Source organism: Eumetopias jubatus, unplaced genomic scaffold (assembly GCF_037043125.1).
Source record: "Eumetopias jubatus isolate StellerSeaLion01/CBP00866 unplaced genomic scaffold, mEumJub1_p1.0 scaffold_15, whole genome shotgun sequence".
Lineage (NCBI taxonomy): Eukaryota > Metazoa > Chordata > Mammalia > Carnivora > Otariidae > Eumetopias > Eumetopias jubatus.
Genome location: NW_028274821.1, coordinates 24,884,473 through 24,900,189, shown reverse-complemented (window position 1 = coordinate 24,900,189; position 15,717 = coordinate 24,884,473). Strand labels below are relative to the sequence as shown.

Here is a 15,717-nt window from a genome sequence, read left to right as displayed (position 1 = left end):
CCACTTTTGCAGTGGAGTCAGACGTGCTTAGCCAAATTTTTAAATAGCTTATGCCAGTTCTCCTGTGCCTCACAGGACCTCAAGACATACTTCAGTTAGTAATCACAGTAAGAACAGCAGCAGATGTGTGTATTTGAGTGCTTCTGCTGTACTGACAACTGTTCTAAGACATCACATATATTATTTCATCTTTACAACAACCCAGTGAACTATGCACTCTTGTCCCTATTTCAAAGGTGAAGAAACAGAGATCAGGTGGATTGCTCAGGGGCTGTCAGCAAGCAGCAGGTTGACCAGGTTTGACTAGGCATTCTTGTTCCAGGTTGGCATGGTAGGCCAGTGCCTTTCTGCCATTTGATTTCTGCATTACAAACATAAAAGACCAGAGCATCTCATTGCCCCCAAACTGGGAAGGGATCCTCAGCATCTGTATAGAGCGGGTTGGAAAAATGTGTTACATTTTCTTTGTATGATTAGGATAAGTAAAACAAAATATAAAGTATTAGGAAAGATATTAAATTCTGAATTTGTATAAAACTTCAAAATCTTTTCAGCGTTTCTCATGAGAAAATTGTGCTTGCTTCCATGAACATAAGAATATACAGTTCCTGATTCCAGACTTTTAGATGAGGCTTTCTTCAAATTGAGTTCCCATTGAAATTTTGTTTGAATGAAAATGAAAAAACCATTTTTAATAACTATTCAGTAATTTATAAGTTGAAATTATTTTTAAAGAATCTCAAAGCTTTTCTCATAGAAAATGTAGTAAAGAATTTCTTATTTTTTTGTAGTAAAGAGTTTGTTGTGATGAAAGGAGTTCAGAGTCGATTGGACTTTCTAACTTGTAGTGTTTAAAATGACAAAGGTCTTACTTTCAGAAAGCATATGCATTGTTTGAGCAGTCACCTTGCAGCTGAACTTTATGCAGTTAAAAAGGCATAGCACTGGCAAGTGGGAGGAAGTATCTGCTACCTGTGAATGGAGAGCTTCCAGGTCATTACTTGGAAGCTCAGTCACTAGGAGACTTCGTGCATTTCCACTCTGGACAGCAGCTGCCGCTCCCTTACTGCATGTGCTGCATTTGGGGTACCTAGAGCATCAACTGTCCCAGCAGTTCCCTGGGCCTGCATCCCCTGATGGGCAGTAGTGTGTTCTACACTGGTTTGATGAAGTAGATTTCCAGGGGCTTATGTACTTCCCTCTTCACGGTTGACAGGTAGCCGCAGAACAGCATGTGCAGGCACTGCCCTTTGCGGAGTACCCGATGAGACTGCTTGCATCTGGTGGTGGCCTGCCCAGCATCTCTGAATTCTCCAGAGTTTTCTTAGGTGCCCTAAGGATTCAGGGAAACTGTATTTGAGGATACGTTGGTAAGGAAGCTCTGCCCTGTGCCACAGAAAGAAAATTTTCTATGAGCTTTGTGGAGATGTGTTGGGACTTTTGTGAACATTTAACTCAAGCAGAACAGTCTGAATGTGACATTCATGGTTTTGCTATCAGTCCTAGAATGGAAAAGAAATTTATTTGTGTAAGGTATCAGTCATGATAAGGCTAGGTTATACTGTAACAACCTGAAAATCTTTGCAGCTTAAAGCAGCAAAGTTGCTTTCTTGCTCAAGCTACGTATCCATTACAGTTTAGTAAGAGACTTTATTCAATGTAGTTTCAGACCCATCAGACCTGACCGATGGAGACTTCATCTCAACATACACCTCAATCACAGAAGCAGGAACCACGTTCTGGCTTTTAAAGCTTTGTGAAGCTTATATTTCACTGGCCAAAATAACTCACATGGTCATGCCTCCATTCAGTAGGAGAGTGGTGCATAACTCCCCTTCAGGGAGGGTCAGTGAATATTTGTCAATGGCTAACCCATGCAATTTATAGTCCCAACAGTTAAAATGAAATGTAATAATAGTTGTTGAACAACTGTGTAGGATCATTGTACCTAAAGTACTCAAAGCAACTAAAACTTAAAGGATTTTTAACATGGCATTGTACCTAAAGTACTCAAAGCAACTAAAACTTAAAGGATTTTTAACATGGCATGTTGAAGTTGAAGTAGAATTAATGCTTTCCATACTGTTTTTGAGTCTTTTTTTTTTAAGTAATATTTTGTCTATTTATTTGAAAGAGAGACAGCAAGAGCGAGAGAGGGAACACAAGCAGGGGGTGTGGGAGAGGGAGAAGCAGGCTTCCCGCCAAACAGGGAGCCTGATGCGGGGCTCGATCCCAGGACTCCTGGATCAGGACCTGAGCTGAAGGCAGATGCTTAACGACTGAGCCACCCAGGTGCCCCTGTTTTTGAGTCTTGAACTTTTTTTCATTTTGTAATTTCTTCTCCCTTGTAGTAACTTACGCTTGCAGCAAAGATTTAAGCCTAAAAATATGTCATAATTTAGCAGTATGATGTCATTTCTATATGTCATGGTATTTTATCTTGATTTACATATTTTTGAGCATAGGAACAATAGGTCTTAATGTGGTATTTACAATAAAATACTTTTATTTAATAACTACTAGGTGCTATCTTCAAATATCAGCTGCTCTTGCTTTGATTTTTCTTTATTTTTAACAGAAAATTCAAAGATTTCCAAATAATTTTCTGGATTTTTAAGTTAAAATGGAAGATTGCTTTTCATTTTTATTTGCTCCTAAAAACATACAAACTGTAGTGTGTGATTAGCTTTCAAAATGGACCTCACTGATTCTCACTTCTAGTATTTGTACTTTTGCATAGTCCCATATCACATTGGTGGGGGGGAATCTGTATAAACAAGAGGATATTTTGGAAGTGACAGTAGCTATTTCAGATGGGGTACTGTGGCTTGAGATAGATATGTTAAGACTATAAAGAAAAGCAGATGATTAACACAAAAATCAGGATAATAGTTATCTCTGCCCAGGGGGAGTTGGGATGCTGTTGAGGAGAGGCACAGGGTGGGTTAAAATTCTCTTAATCTTAGTGCTCGTTACTTGGAGTGTTCATTTATTTACAAACATTTTTTATTCGGTTGTGTACTTGATACATTTCAAAATAAAAATGAACAAATTTCTGAGTTTCACAATCTGTTTCTTTTTGAATGGAAAGAGTACCAAGTCTTCTAGTAGTTACAGGGCTTCTTTTTACTTTGAATTTGGAGAGCAGGGTTCAGCAAACCTAGGTTCAGATCGTGACTCTGCCACTAACTTGCAGAATGACCTTAGGCAAGTCACTTACCCAGTCCAAGCCCCAGTTGCCTCCTCTGTAAAACTAAATGATTAATGAATTGGGTTAGATATTACTGTAGGACCTTTCATACTCTAAGTCTGAAAGTTCTCTCAGGGTACACTGAAACTAGTGAAGCGGAAGATAATGTGGAAGGTGATTTTGATAAGTTTCCTTTGGTTGAGGAAATTTAAGTTCTCTATTCTGTCAGTTCTGTGACTGAGTAGCAGTCCCCAGAATCAAACTTAAGGCAGTATTTTGTATATGATAACAGTGTTCTTCCTTTTCTACTCCTTTTTTCCCCATCTTGAAAGTTGGAGGCTAACATGGAGTTGGACTAAGGGTCTCTGTATGCAGTGAAAAATACTCCTACCACTGCATATTGATTTAGGGTGTTCTCTGTAAATATGTATATATTATAGCAGTATATTTAGAAGAAGAAAATTGTGAATTTTTGAAAACCGTATATGGAAAAGTGAATACATTTTATTGGTGGTAGTCTTTGTGAAATCTCAATCTACTTTTTTCTATTTTATATTATACAATTTTATATTGTTTATTCAAGTTAAAAAAGAATGTTATTGCTAGTAGGACTGTGGGTATGAGTCCAAATATGACTAAATTCAATGTCAGGAGGAAGTGTGTGTGTGCGTGTGTGTGTGTGTGAAAGATTGTTCTAGAATCTAGAACAGATTTTACTGATTATGTTTACTCATCTGCCCCCTCTTCTCCCTCCCCACAGGAATTATTCTTGATAGAAGTATTTTAAAATAGAAATCTTTACAATGGCCTCAGCAGTACTTAGTTCTGTTCCCACTACTGCTTCTCGTTTTGCCCTATTGCAAGTAGATAGTGGCAGTGGATCTGATTCTGAGCCTGGAAAAGGCAAAGGTCGGAATACTGGAAAGTCTCAAGCAAGCAAATCAACTACGAATGAGAAAAAGAGAGAAAAAAGAAGAAAAAAGAAGGAACAGCAACAGAGTGAAGCAAACGAGGTAACAATTATAACCATTTGTGTCTGCTGTCCATAAGCAGAAGTCCAAACCAAGGAGTGTGCAAGGGCCAGGCTCTCTGTGAGACTGTGGAACCCTTCCTAGCCTCTTCCTAGCTCCTCGTGGATGTCAGTCCTTGGCATTCCTTGGCCCGTGGCTGTGTCACTTCAGTCTTCGCCTCTGCTGTTACTTGGTTGTTCTTTGTGTATCTCTGTCTTCACCTCTTCTTACAGGGACAACAGTTGTATTGGATTAGGGCCCACTCTCATTCAGTGTAACTGTGTCACAAGATATCTTGATTACATCTTTGAGATCTTATTTTCCAAATAAGGTCACATTCACAGACACCCGAGGGTTTCAGGCCTACGACATATCTTTTGGGGGATTACAATTCAAACCATAATAACCTCTCACTCTTTTTCTCTCTTGTTTCAGCTACTGCATCTCAGATAATGATGATGTTGGGAGTGGTTTGGCCAGTCCAGTTTTAGCTCATCATGTTACTTTGTGGACTAGGTCCTGTATTTTTAAGGACTAGCGAAGTAGTTGCTAGAGTTGTTTAAGCTACTTTCTCTCACTTATATTTAAACTTTTAAATTTGTAAGCCATTAAACTTTAATCTTTGAATCCCATCATTTTGCTTTTTTAAAAAATTAAGTATAGTTGACAAACATCATATATATATTTATCTTAAATTTATAATGTTAATTATAAGAAGAGCACTTTTTAAGTACTCTGCCTCTATTGATTCATTCCTCACAACAATCCTGTAAAGGTTATTGGTAAGGTAAATTGTATTATTATCCCCATTAAAAATTTTTTTCTTTTATTTGAGGGTGATTGACACACAATGTTATGTTAATTTCAGGTGTACAATATAGTGATTCGACAAGTTTATCCATTATGCTATGCTCACCATACAGTGTCATATTAATTTCGGGTGTACAACATAGTCAAAAGCACACTTGTTATCCTATTTTCTACTCCTATAAACTTCATCACTTAAGTAACTGGAATCATTAAAATGATGGTATAATAGAATACAATCCATTTTCACTTACTAAATTGTTAAAGACCCACCAACATTATCTAAATACTGATGAAATTAATATTTTACAAAGATTAAGAAAAACACAGTGATTCTGAGAGCATAATGAATGGAATAGTATTTAGAAGTATAAAAATATTACTCATTTTTAAAAAAATCATTAGTATTCCAGGATTGGTAGACTGAATTTAATATGCTTTTTGTTTGTTTCATAGCTCAGGAATCTTGCTTTTAAGAAAATTCCCCAGAAATCCTCCCATGCCATTTGTAATGCTCAACATGAGCTTTCATTACCAAACCCAGTGCAGAAGGATTCACGAGAAGAAAATTGGCAAGAGTGGAGGCAAAGAGATGAGCAGGTACAGTTAAGTAAATCAAATTATTTTGCTTTGTATTTCAGTGAATTTATGCATTTTTAAAATGACAGTGCATCTGAGTCCATGACACCACTATTCTTAGGAGCATTTTGTCTTGGATTAATTCATACATCTTTGTGCTTTTAATAAGAGGTTCTGTTTTTCATCCACTAGGAAAAGATTGATATATTTATTATTTTGTTAGCTTTGGCCATTCAAAGCAGTTATTTTGTGAGGTTTCAATTCACCTGCCTTTTTACAAATGAGGGAGAGATCAGGAAAGTAGAACAACAGGATTAAATTATTTCAAGTAAAAAAATCAGTATTTGTACGGTCCGAGGTCTCCTGTTAAAAATACTCACAGTTTTGCTTCAAAAAGAAAGACTTTGGAGGGAAACGTTTCCTTTTCAACTTTTTTTTTTTTTTAAAGATTTTATGTATGTATTTGAGAGGGAGAGCATGAGCAGGGGAGAGGGGCAGAGGGAGAGGGAGAAGCAGACTCATTGCTGAGCAGGGAGCCTGATGCAGGGCTTGATCCCAGGACCTTGGGATCATGACCTGAGCCGAAGGCAGATGCTTAAGCTAGTGAGCTACCCAGGCGCTCCTCCTTTTCAGCTTTGATGTAAAATAGTTTATGGCATTTGTTAGTTTCTTTAACTTATTTACATGATACCTTGTGCCTCTTTTAAATGAGTGTCATTAATAATGAAATCAAATAGATAATTTTTAAGACCAATCAGTTTCTTTTGGTGTGTGTGCTGTTCAGGAAAATAACATACTAAGCCTGGAATGTACTCTAGGAGATGCTGTATGTATGGGAAATGAATAGTAATTTATTTGCTTACCTGTTAAGCTGGCAGTTGATGTGTTGGGAAGAGATATTGTTCTAGCAGATGTTTGGCCTAGTAGAGTGCTATACCTGTCATGCTTCGGTTACCAGTTTTGAAAGAATTAGAGTATACTAAATTGCACTCTTAACACATAAACTATATTAGTTATAACATTTTTGTTAGGATTTTGTAATGCCTTAGGCCCATCATCACAAATGTCAATTATTACACGAGAGCTGTGCACAAATACTGCTTAAAAGATATTTCCAGGCAGTGGTATACTGGTTAAATCATCTTGTGTTAAACCCTCTAGTTTTTAATTTATTTCCTTTTTCCTTCTGCAGCATTCATTATCACAGATTCTTCTGGTTTACAAGTATAAATGTAATGATCTACTTGTTTAGACAGTAATAGAATTGACCACTATCTTCACCAGAGAGAATTTCTCCCAATGACCCAAAGGGTACTGGAAAATTAATAAAGGAAAACTACTCAAATTTGCACCAAAATAAATTTCATGTAATGTGGGAACTTGAGCACAGATACTTGATTGCCCTTCTTACTGCCCCCACTGAATGCTGCCAAAATGACCAGGTAATTATGAAAGGAAATAGTTGACTTGGCCCTGACCCTGTACAAGAATGTTATCCCAGACCCAGGAACTTCGAAGAACTTCTGCTGGATATACTATTGATGGGTCACTCAGAAAACCTGGTACGGTATTTGGAATTCCCACTTGCAGAAAAATAATCAACGTCATGGGAAATAGAGTAGATCCTCGGATAATTACATTGATAAGTGAAGAATAGATAAGGGCAGGGCTTGGAACAGATGGGCAGTAAACCATTTGGAATCTATTTTACTGTATGGTATAACAGATTTTAAAAGTAGGAACCAGGCAGTGACTAAACTAGGCAGAAAGCACATGGTATGGTGGGTGTTCTCCCTGACACAGTAAAGGAACAACATGATGAGAAATTCCAGTATTGAGGGAGACGAGACAAAAAGATGGCTATAGAAAGCTTTTCTGTTATGTGGCTACTTTTTTCAAACACAAAAGAGAAATTTTGCTAAGACAAACTTTCCTACTCCTAAATCACCAAGGTGATAATGTAAGTTTACATCAGCTAAGCCTTAGCATAAAATCTGGGAGCTAGTATTACACAGCAACTTGGTGGACAGTAAAGAAGCATCCAGTCCATCTCTGTGTGAGCAAACACTGGATTTTAGTTGATCTCATGTCAACTGAAGCAGTTTGTGTACAACGAAAGGAAAAGAACATTGTACTTAGTGTTCAAAGTGAAAGCATACTTTTAAAAGATTTATTACAGGAAAAAGAAGTTGATTGTAGACATCACCTGTTTTTTTGCCTTAATGAGAACCAGGGGCTAGAACATAGTGAAAAAGTCAAGGAGATTAATAATGTTATATAATAAGGTGAGGTGGTAGACTGAGATGAAAAAGTGGCCAAGAGAAATTGAAAGGGAGGGAAATGGGTGAAATAAAAAAATTGGGGAAATAAAATCATAGCAGAATTAAAAATTTCATTAGGCTAAAGAATAGACTATACACTGAAGAAAATTGAGTCAGTTGTACGAAGGAAAATTTGAGATATATTTGGCCAACAAAATCAACATGATACAGATTGGAACACAGAACTGAAATCCAACAGAGGCATAATTAGTGTCCCTACAACAAGCAGAATTGAGGCAGTCATTAAAGATAATATTGATAGAAATTTTCCTAAGCTAAGTAAAGTACTCAAATCTGAACTTGAAAGAACTTAAGCCTTTTTTAAAGACTTTTTTGGGAAAACTTTTAAAAAGTTTTTAATTTTAGAACTTAAGCCTTTTTTAAAGACTTTTTTTGGGAAAACTTTTTAAAAAGTTTTTAATTTTAAGAATGAGAGACAAGAAAATAATACTGTACACACAACACAGACACACACACACGGGAAAACAGTCTACTTTAAATGCCAGAATTGAACACACACCACACACACACACGGGAAAACAGTCTACTTTAAATGCCAGAATTGAACACACACCACACACACACACGGGAAAACAGTCTACTTTAAATGCCAGAATTGAACACACACACACACACACACACGGGAAAACAGGCTACTTTAAATGCCAGAATTGAAATGCTACGACCAAGAGTTCCATATGTAGCCAAGGTGTCATTTTTGTGAAGGCTAAAGAAACACATTTCCAGACATGCAAGGGCTAAGGAGACATACTGCCATTATCCTTTCTGCAAACTTTTCTGAGATATGCTCCTGCCAGTTAAAAGGCAAATCTAAATAAAGAGCACAACAATTGGAAAGCACCAGTGGCAAGCATTGAAGCTAGTTCAGTGCAGAATTAACTCTAAACAGTGATTGTAAATGCTTGTTAAAGAGAAACTGACTCACATGAAGAATTTGTCTAAAGTGAAATTCCTGTTTTTGAATACAAAAATTAGGAAGGAAATAGGTTGGTTCATATTGATAACAAGATATATAGTTCCAAGTGTGATTTTTTTTTAATTTAAAGAGAACAATTTATATACAAGACTTTTCATTCTATGAATTTTAAATCAGTTGAAGAAAAAAAATTAAACCTGGTCCATATAAGCAAAAGTTACAAAGTCAAGGAAGATGCAAGGAAGCCTTTGAAATAAGGTAAAAAAAAAAAAAATAGACATTTCACTTAATAAATAAATATAAATAGTTGAATTTACTCATTAAAAGACCCAATAGGGACAAACTTCCTGGACCACATTTTGATCTTAATTCTTATCTTTTCCTTAATATTAAAAACTGTGACATATTGGCCCTGAAAGGGTAGGTTCAGGCTATTCAAGATACTGTGTGTTTTGCTGAGGTATGCTATGAAAGCTGCTAGAAATTGTATAGATAATCTTTAATGCACTATTAGTGTTTTAAGAAATGTTTTAAGAAGTCATTTTCCATTTCATAGACTTGCATCTGTCCCAACATGCTTCAGAGTGGAAAGATAGTCTTATATTTCGTATTTCTTTGCAGAGTTGTATGCATCAAAAGGAGGTATTTGCTTCTCATTTGAAATGGGTGAATTTTATGTGATATATGAAATATGTGAATTATATCTCAGTAAAGCTGTTTTTAAAGAAGGATGAATAGGCCATGGCTTTGATTTAATCATATTTATAATTTTTACTACTTTTAATACTGAATTAAGATCAAGAGACATACTGTTCACCAATATCTGTTGCCTGGGAATTCATGATACATTGATGTTGCTGATTCCAGTGTACCTTTCTGTAAGTCTACATCATGGCTCAAAAAAAATTAACTGAATAGAAAAATTTCTTCTCATTCATTTTTAGTGATAAACCAGTAAAATTTTATTGTGTATTTCTTCCTCTTATTGATTCAAACTCCACACATCACTGGTTTTGCCCAGCCCTGAAGTGAAATATTGGCTAGCATGTGCACAGTGGTAATTATTCTTTTACATTGAATCCCCCAGTGCATCTGATAAAGGTGTTTTGCCAATAGTTTGTTCTGTTTTTGTTTGTGATTGTGATATTTGTATTTAACCTCATGGCTGGTATAATAAGTCACTTGGCAGTTGTTTGACTTGTGCCTGTTTCCCCATAAGGAGTGCAAATTCCTAAGTCCTCTGTATTTTTTGGCTCTTTCTTTAGCAACAAAATTCATCACTTTTGTTCTGGAAAAAGCATTATGTGGTGCTTGTTCTGGAAAGACTCATACAAGTCATTGTGCTTTGAAAGTGAAACAAAAACTATGGTGTCTTCAGGCCATTGGTCTGACCATGTTTCATAGCAGGCAGCTAGGAACAAATAGATTGACTCAATAAATCAAAATTTTAAATGCTCACTATCTTAATTTTCTGCTTAAAATTTTCCTTTTCAGCTGCTTATGTGATATCATACTTATCCTGACACATACAGATTTATGTTCTATAGTCACTGTATTAGAGTTCTGTTCATTTAAAAATTCATGCTGTTTTTATAAGTAGTAGTATTTACAGTTCTGTTTTCATTCCTACTTTTAATCCTTCAGTAAATCATTGAACCATTTTTGTTACTTGGGAGACATAATAAAACATACAACAAAAATGCAGATTTAAAAAATGTAAACAACACTCAGGACGTGAAGATACATTAACTGAAATAAGCTGAATGTGATAATTAGTGTGTATACATAGATCCAATTTTGTAGAACATTGACAGCCTTTAAAATTGTAAATTGTAATGTTCAATAAGATTATTAGAAGATTTTTGGAAAAATAATTTTGCTTTCCAGATTAATGAAAGATAAGTGGTCCACACTCTGACGTTCGTGGAGTTAGAGGACCACAGGGCACTCCTGCAGTTTGTGGCTAAAGAAACAATTGGCTGCAAGCGTTAGAAGTCTTCAGAATGATGTTCTCTATTGTGTTACAAAATCCTGTTCCCATGATGCCTGTGGGAAATGAGGAGTAACTCTTTATTTGGAATTTGTTTTGCTTGGATGTAAAATGGATAAAATTGTTATGGTACTTAGACTTAAAATTAATTTTTTAAGGTCTAGTTCCAAAAGATTTGCTGGCCTTCCCGTTTTTCATTGGTTCTTCATATTCTTTAACCTGATCATAAGCCCTTGAGCTATAGGTTTGTTTAGGAAAAAAATAATGTTTTACTACTAGATGGGGAGTAGGAGGCAATGAAGGAAGGAAGGGGATCTGAAGTACCCCATCTTGAGCACATGTAAGTATCTTCTTCAGTCCTGTAGGCATTGTAGTGCTTACTGTTTCCTCTTTGTCTTCCTTTTCTCCTCCTCCCATAAATGATGAGGAATTCTCAATTTGCAGACTTAATAGAAGATACTTTTAAAAATCATGGTGGTTTTGCATTTTCTTGCCTGGTACCTGTCTTTTAAGCTCAGACTGCCCCCCAGTTCTGCCTGTACATGTACTGATGAATTAGGTTGACAACTATACTTATAGTAGTCTTATGATTAATGCTGTAAGATATGTTTAGATAATTTAGAATCATGTTTTTTTTCTGTTTCTTATTGTTTTAGTCTTGTGCTACCTTTCTCCCTGTTATCTAGGATGAAAAATCTTATCTTTGATTCATTCTTCTTTCATATTTCATATTCAGTCAGTGTTCCAAAACTTGGTCATTCTTTTCCAAGATACAGCCTTCTTTATTTTCTGCACTTTTATGTTCTGGTTCAGGTTTCTATATGCTGAGATTACAGATGTTTAGCCAAACACATTGATTCTAAGCCTTCATTTTTCTGATGTTCCAGTTTATTTCTTTAAAGTTACCTTCATCGTCAATTCTCTTTCATCTGTCCTGAGTCCCTAATTTTTAGGGAGTGCCGGGAATCTAATTCTTCCCTACCTAAGCAACCTCATTTTCCACTATTCTCCAACGTAGAGGAGGGGGGAATTCCAATTTACTGTGTGTGAGTCTTGTGCCAGGTAGGCACTGGGTTAGGGACTTTACAAGTATTAGTAGCTTTAAATCTTTAAAACTACCCTGTAAGGTAGGTATTTCTATTTCCTTTTTATATATGAAGAAACTCAAATTTATAGAAGTCATGTAATTTGCCCAAGGTCAGTTAGCATACATGGGATCGGAATTTAAATTATCCACCAATGTGATCTCCCAAAGCCTGGGTTTTGTCTACATCTCTCTTGTATTGAATTCACACTTTATCAAGTATCCCCTTTCTTTGATGTATCCCATAATACATCTATTTTTAATATCATATCTTTGTTCACTTGGCTCTTTCCTCCTGAAATTCTTCTATTCCTTTTTCTCTCTCTCCAAATTATATCTACCATTTAAAGACAAACTTAAATTAATGTCTTTTCTGTATGTTTCTCTGAATTTTATTTGTTATGTATGTTTTTTTCCTCCACTTTTGTAGCACTTTCAATGTCTTATTATATTTATTGTACTTCATATGTGTTAGTGTTCTGTTGGGGACAGAAGGGAAATTCTTTGAGGGCAAAAGCCAAATATATGCTGCTGCTTTAAAGCCCTACAGGCAAAGCACATAGAAGGTTGTCTATTATCTTATTGGCTGATTGATCATATGGACATTTTGGGAAAATTTGTTCTAGTTTTTAAAGTTTTAAATTGAAACAGATCATTTTTGCCTACTTGTATTTCCTTGTATACCAGTTTGTGTTAAAAATTAAAAGCTCTGAGCTGCTGCATTTAGAATCAAATGCTAAGGTGACCCATGTTTTTCACTTTAAAAGTTCCATTTCATTCAGTTTTTATCATGCTAGTAGAATCAGCTACTTTAATATTTAAGTTCTTGAGTTAGTAAGAAAAAGAATAATGATATCTTCCAAGACTCTCAATTCTCTAACCTGTTCTCCTACTAACTTATTTTTGGAATATCGGTCAGAATATATAACATATTGGAAATAATATTAAATGCCATTTCTATAAATATATGTCATTAATATGGATTAAAAATTTAGTGGTAAATTGAACCAGCTTTGATCAGAATAAACTTAAGTACTTTTGTTACTTTTTCTGTGTTGAGATGACTTCTTGACTTTACTTATAAAGAAATATTTAATACTCAGTTTGCTTTGAGTTTCGGTGAAGAAATTAACGTAAACTTTATTCTTTTTAAGATTTATTTATTTATTTATTTTAGAGAGAGAGTGTGTGCAGGGGTGGGGGAAGGAGCAGAGGGAGGGGGAGTCCCAAGCCGACTCTGCATTGAATGTGGAGTCTGACGCGGGACCCAATGCCATGACCCTGACTGAGATCACAGCCTGAGCTGAAACGAAGAGTCTGACGCTCAACTGACTGCGCTACCCATGCGCCCGATGTAAACTTTTTGTGTAATTGTTTTTGAATATCCCTTTGTATTATAAATATTTGAAAGGTTATTACTTTTTCCTGATTATTACTAATTTGGATTAATTCTTCAGTTTGTTTTAGTTTTATAGAAATATGTAGAATTTACTCTGGGTTTAACCATATTTTCTAGTGTATATACCTTTACTTACCATTTTAATTCTAATAGCATTTTTCTCTGAGTTAGATTAATTTTTCTTCTGTGATAAACCTAATCTTTTCCCCCTTCTTTTTGTTGTCTTAGTGTAGGTTTAGATGAGGTGCTTTCAAAGGGATAACTTGGTTAGGAATAAAAGCTTTAGTTCATGGTGTCCAGTGTTAACATTTTTCTAATTTTTAAGTTATCCCTTGGATATAAGTCCTTTTTGGAGTCGGTTTCTGTTTTAATTTAGATATTTTGTCATTAAGCAATAGAAATAATTCTAATTACCATTGGCAAAAGTCATTTGTTGAAAGGATTCACAGATTTGAATTAAGAACTAAACAAGTGTGCCTTGGGGGAGATGGAAACTAAGAATTCTGGAGTGCTTAGAGACGTGAATCGGTATAACTGGTATGCTCACTTATAGAGGCTGTTGTGTCAGATGATCAAACCCCACTTGATTTGTGTTGGTTCTCAAAGTTTAATTCCTAGGACATCAAAAAAGAGTTGAATCCCTTGCCACCACCCTGTCGTCGATGATGGTAGCTTGGATGTTTGTGTGGGTTTGGTGATGGGTGGTATATAGGGTTATGTGATTGACTGTCCTACTAGAATCACAGGACATTGGAGTGAAGTATAGCTATTCACAGGAATAAAGGAAGGGATTCTGGACAAACACTAGAGATGTCCACTAAATTTGTGCCTTTATTATCTAGTCCACATAAGTTGACACATCCATGTACACAAATCCAGGAAGTTTACTCCTGTCATGTTGCAATTCTCCTGTATTCAGCTGCAGACATAACCTTATCTCCAGGGGTGGAAACCAAAGTCTCATTCACCTACCATAGCAATTCTCTCTGCTAATTTTGGAGAATAATTTGATTAGAGGGTAGTAGGAGCTAGATTGTAGGTAAGAAGAAGTTAAGATGATATTGAGTGGTGGGAAAGAGGAACCAAAAGATATAGATCACAAATTAAAGAATTATTTTTTTATAGTATTAGATGACCTTAAAGGTAAGACAACCAAATAAAAGGATGGAGGTAAAAAGGTGCTCTATAAATAATTACTCTGAACATCAGAGATATACCAGAACATTTGGTCACCTTATTTAACGTTTCTGTACCTGTGGATTACTTTATATTAGGGAATGGTATGTTTTATAATGTTTATTGAGTTATTTTTCAGTCTTACATTTTTGAGTAGTAATCACTATTACAATTTTCTGTGTCTTAAACTGGATACCGTCATTGACCTCTAATACAGTGTCAATTTCTTTGTAAAATTTCTCTTACTAAAGAAAAATTATGTGATGTACAATATATAATTGACAGTGAATAGGGAAATATAAACCTCAAAATTGGGAGTTTGCTTTGGTATCTTCTGTAAAATACAGGGTTCTCTACTTTGGCATGGATAGATATATTTGGAGAACTCAGATTGTTTTTTAATGTATTTGTTTTCCTTTCCTGTATATATTGTCATGATTGTTTAGTTAGTGTGGCATAATTATGAAACTTTCTTTTTGTTTTAGCTGACATCTGAAATGTTTGAAGCAGATCTTGAGAAGGCATTGTTGCTAAGTAAATTAGAATATGAAGAACACAAAAAGGTATTTACACATTTATTGATTTAGATATTTTAGAAGTTTAAGTGGTCAGAGGTTAGGACCAACCTTCCTGAAGTTTGTATAAAAGTTCTCCATTAAAGCTTGTCCTAAAAATTCACCATTGTAACAAAATATTATGAGGTTTGGTTTTTTTTTTTTTAAAGATTTTATTTATTTATTTGACAGAGACAGCGGGAGAGGGAACACAAGCAGGGGGAGTGGGGAGGGAGAAGCAGACTTCCCGCAGAGCAGGGAGCCCGATGCGGGTCTCGATCCCAGGACCCTGGGATCATGACCTGAGCCAAAGGCAGACGCTTAATGACTGAGCCACCCAGGCGCCCCTATTATGAGGTTTTTTTAAAAATAATTTTTTAAAAGATTTATTTATTTGAGAAAGAGCAGGGGTGGGGAGGAGGAGCAAGGGAGAGAGAGTCCCAAGCAAACTCTGTGCTGAGCACAGAGCCCAAATTGGGGCTCGATCCCATGACCCCAAGACCATGACCCGTGTGGAAACCAAGAGTTAGATGCTCAACTGACTGTGCCACCCAGGTTACAAAGTTTTTATAATGAGATTACTCCCTAGGTTTTGAGAGGCAACAGACTGAACTTTGGTGATTTGGAATGTTTCCTTAAGAAATTGGTCTACCCAAGATGAAGGGAGGAG

The 15,717-nt window shown here is 35.8% G+C and overlaps 1 protein-coding gene across 2 annotated transcripts in view; it reads left to right on the top strand.

Moving 5' to 3' along the window:
• The window catches only part of GKAP1 (G kinase anchoring protein 1), an 87,988-nt gene that overhangs the window by 8,106 nt on the left and 64,165 nt on the right, over window positions 1-15,717 (top strand). For both annotated transcript variants that reach the window (XM_028122283.2, XM_028122282.2), the window contains exons 3-5: window positions 3,951-4,203; window positions 5,464-5,607; window positions 14,979-15,056. In XM_028122283.2, coding sequence (XP_027978084.1) covers window positions 3,994-4,203; window positions 5,464-5,607; window positions 14,979-15,056 — 432 coding nt within the window. In that variant the 5' untranslated portion in view covers window positions 3,951-3,993. The remainder of the gene's footprint in view (window positions 1-3,950; window positions 4,204-5,463; window positions 5,608-14,978; window positions 15,057-15,717) is intronic.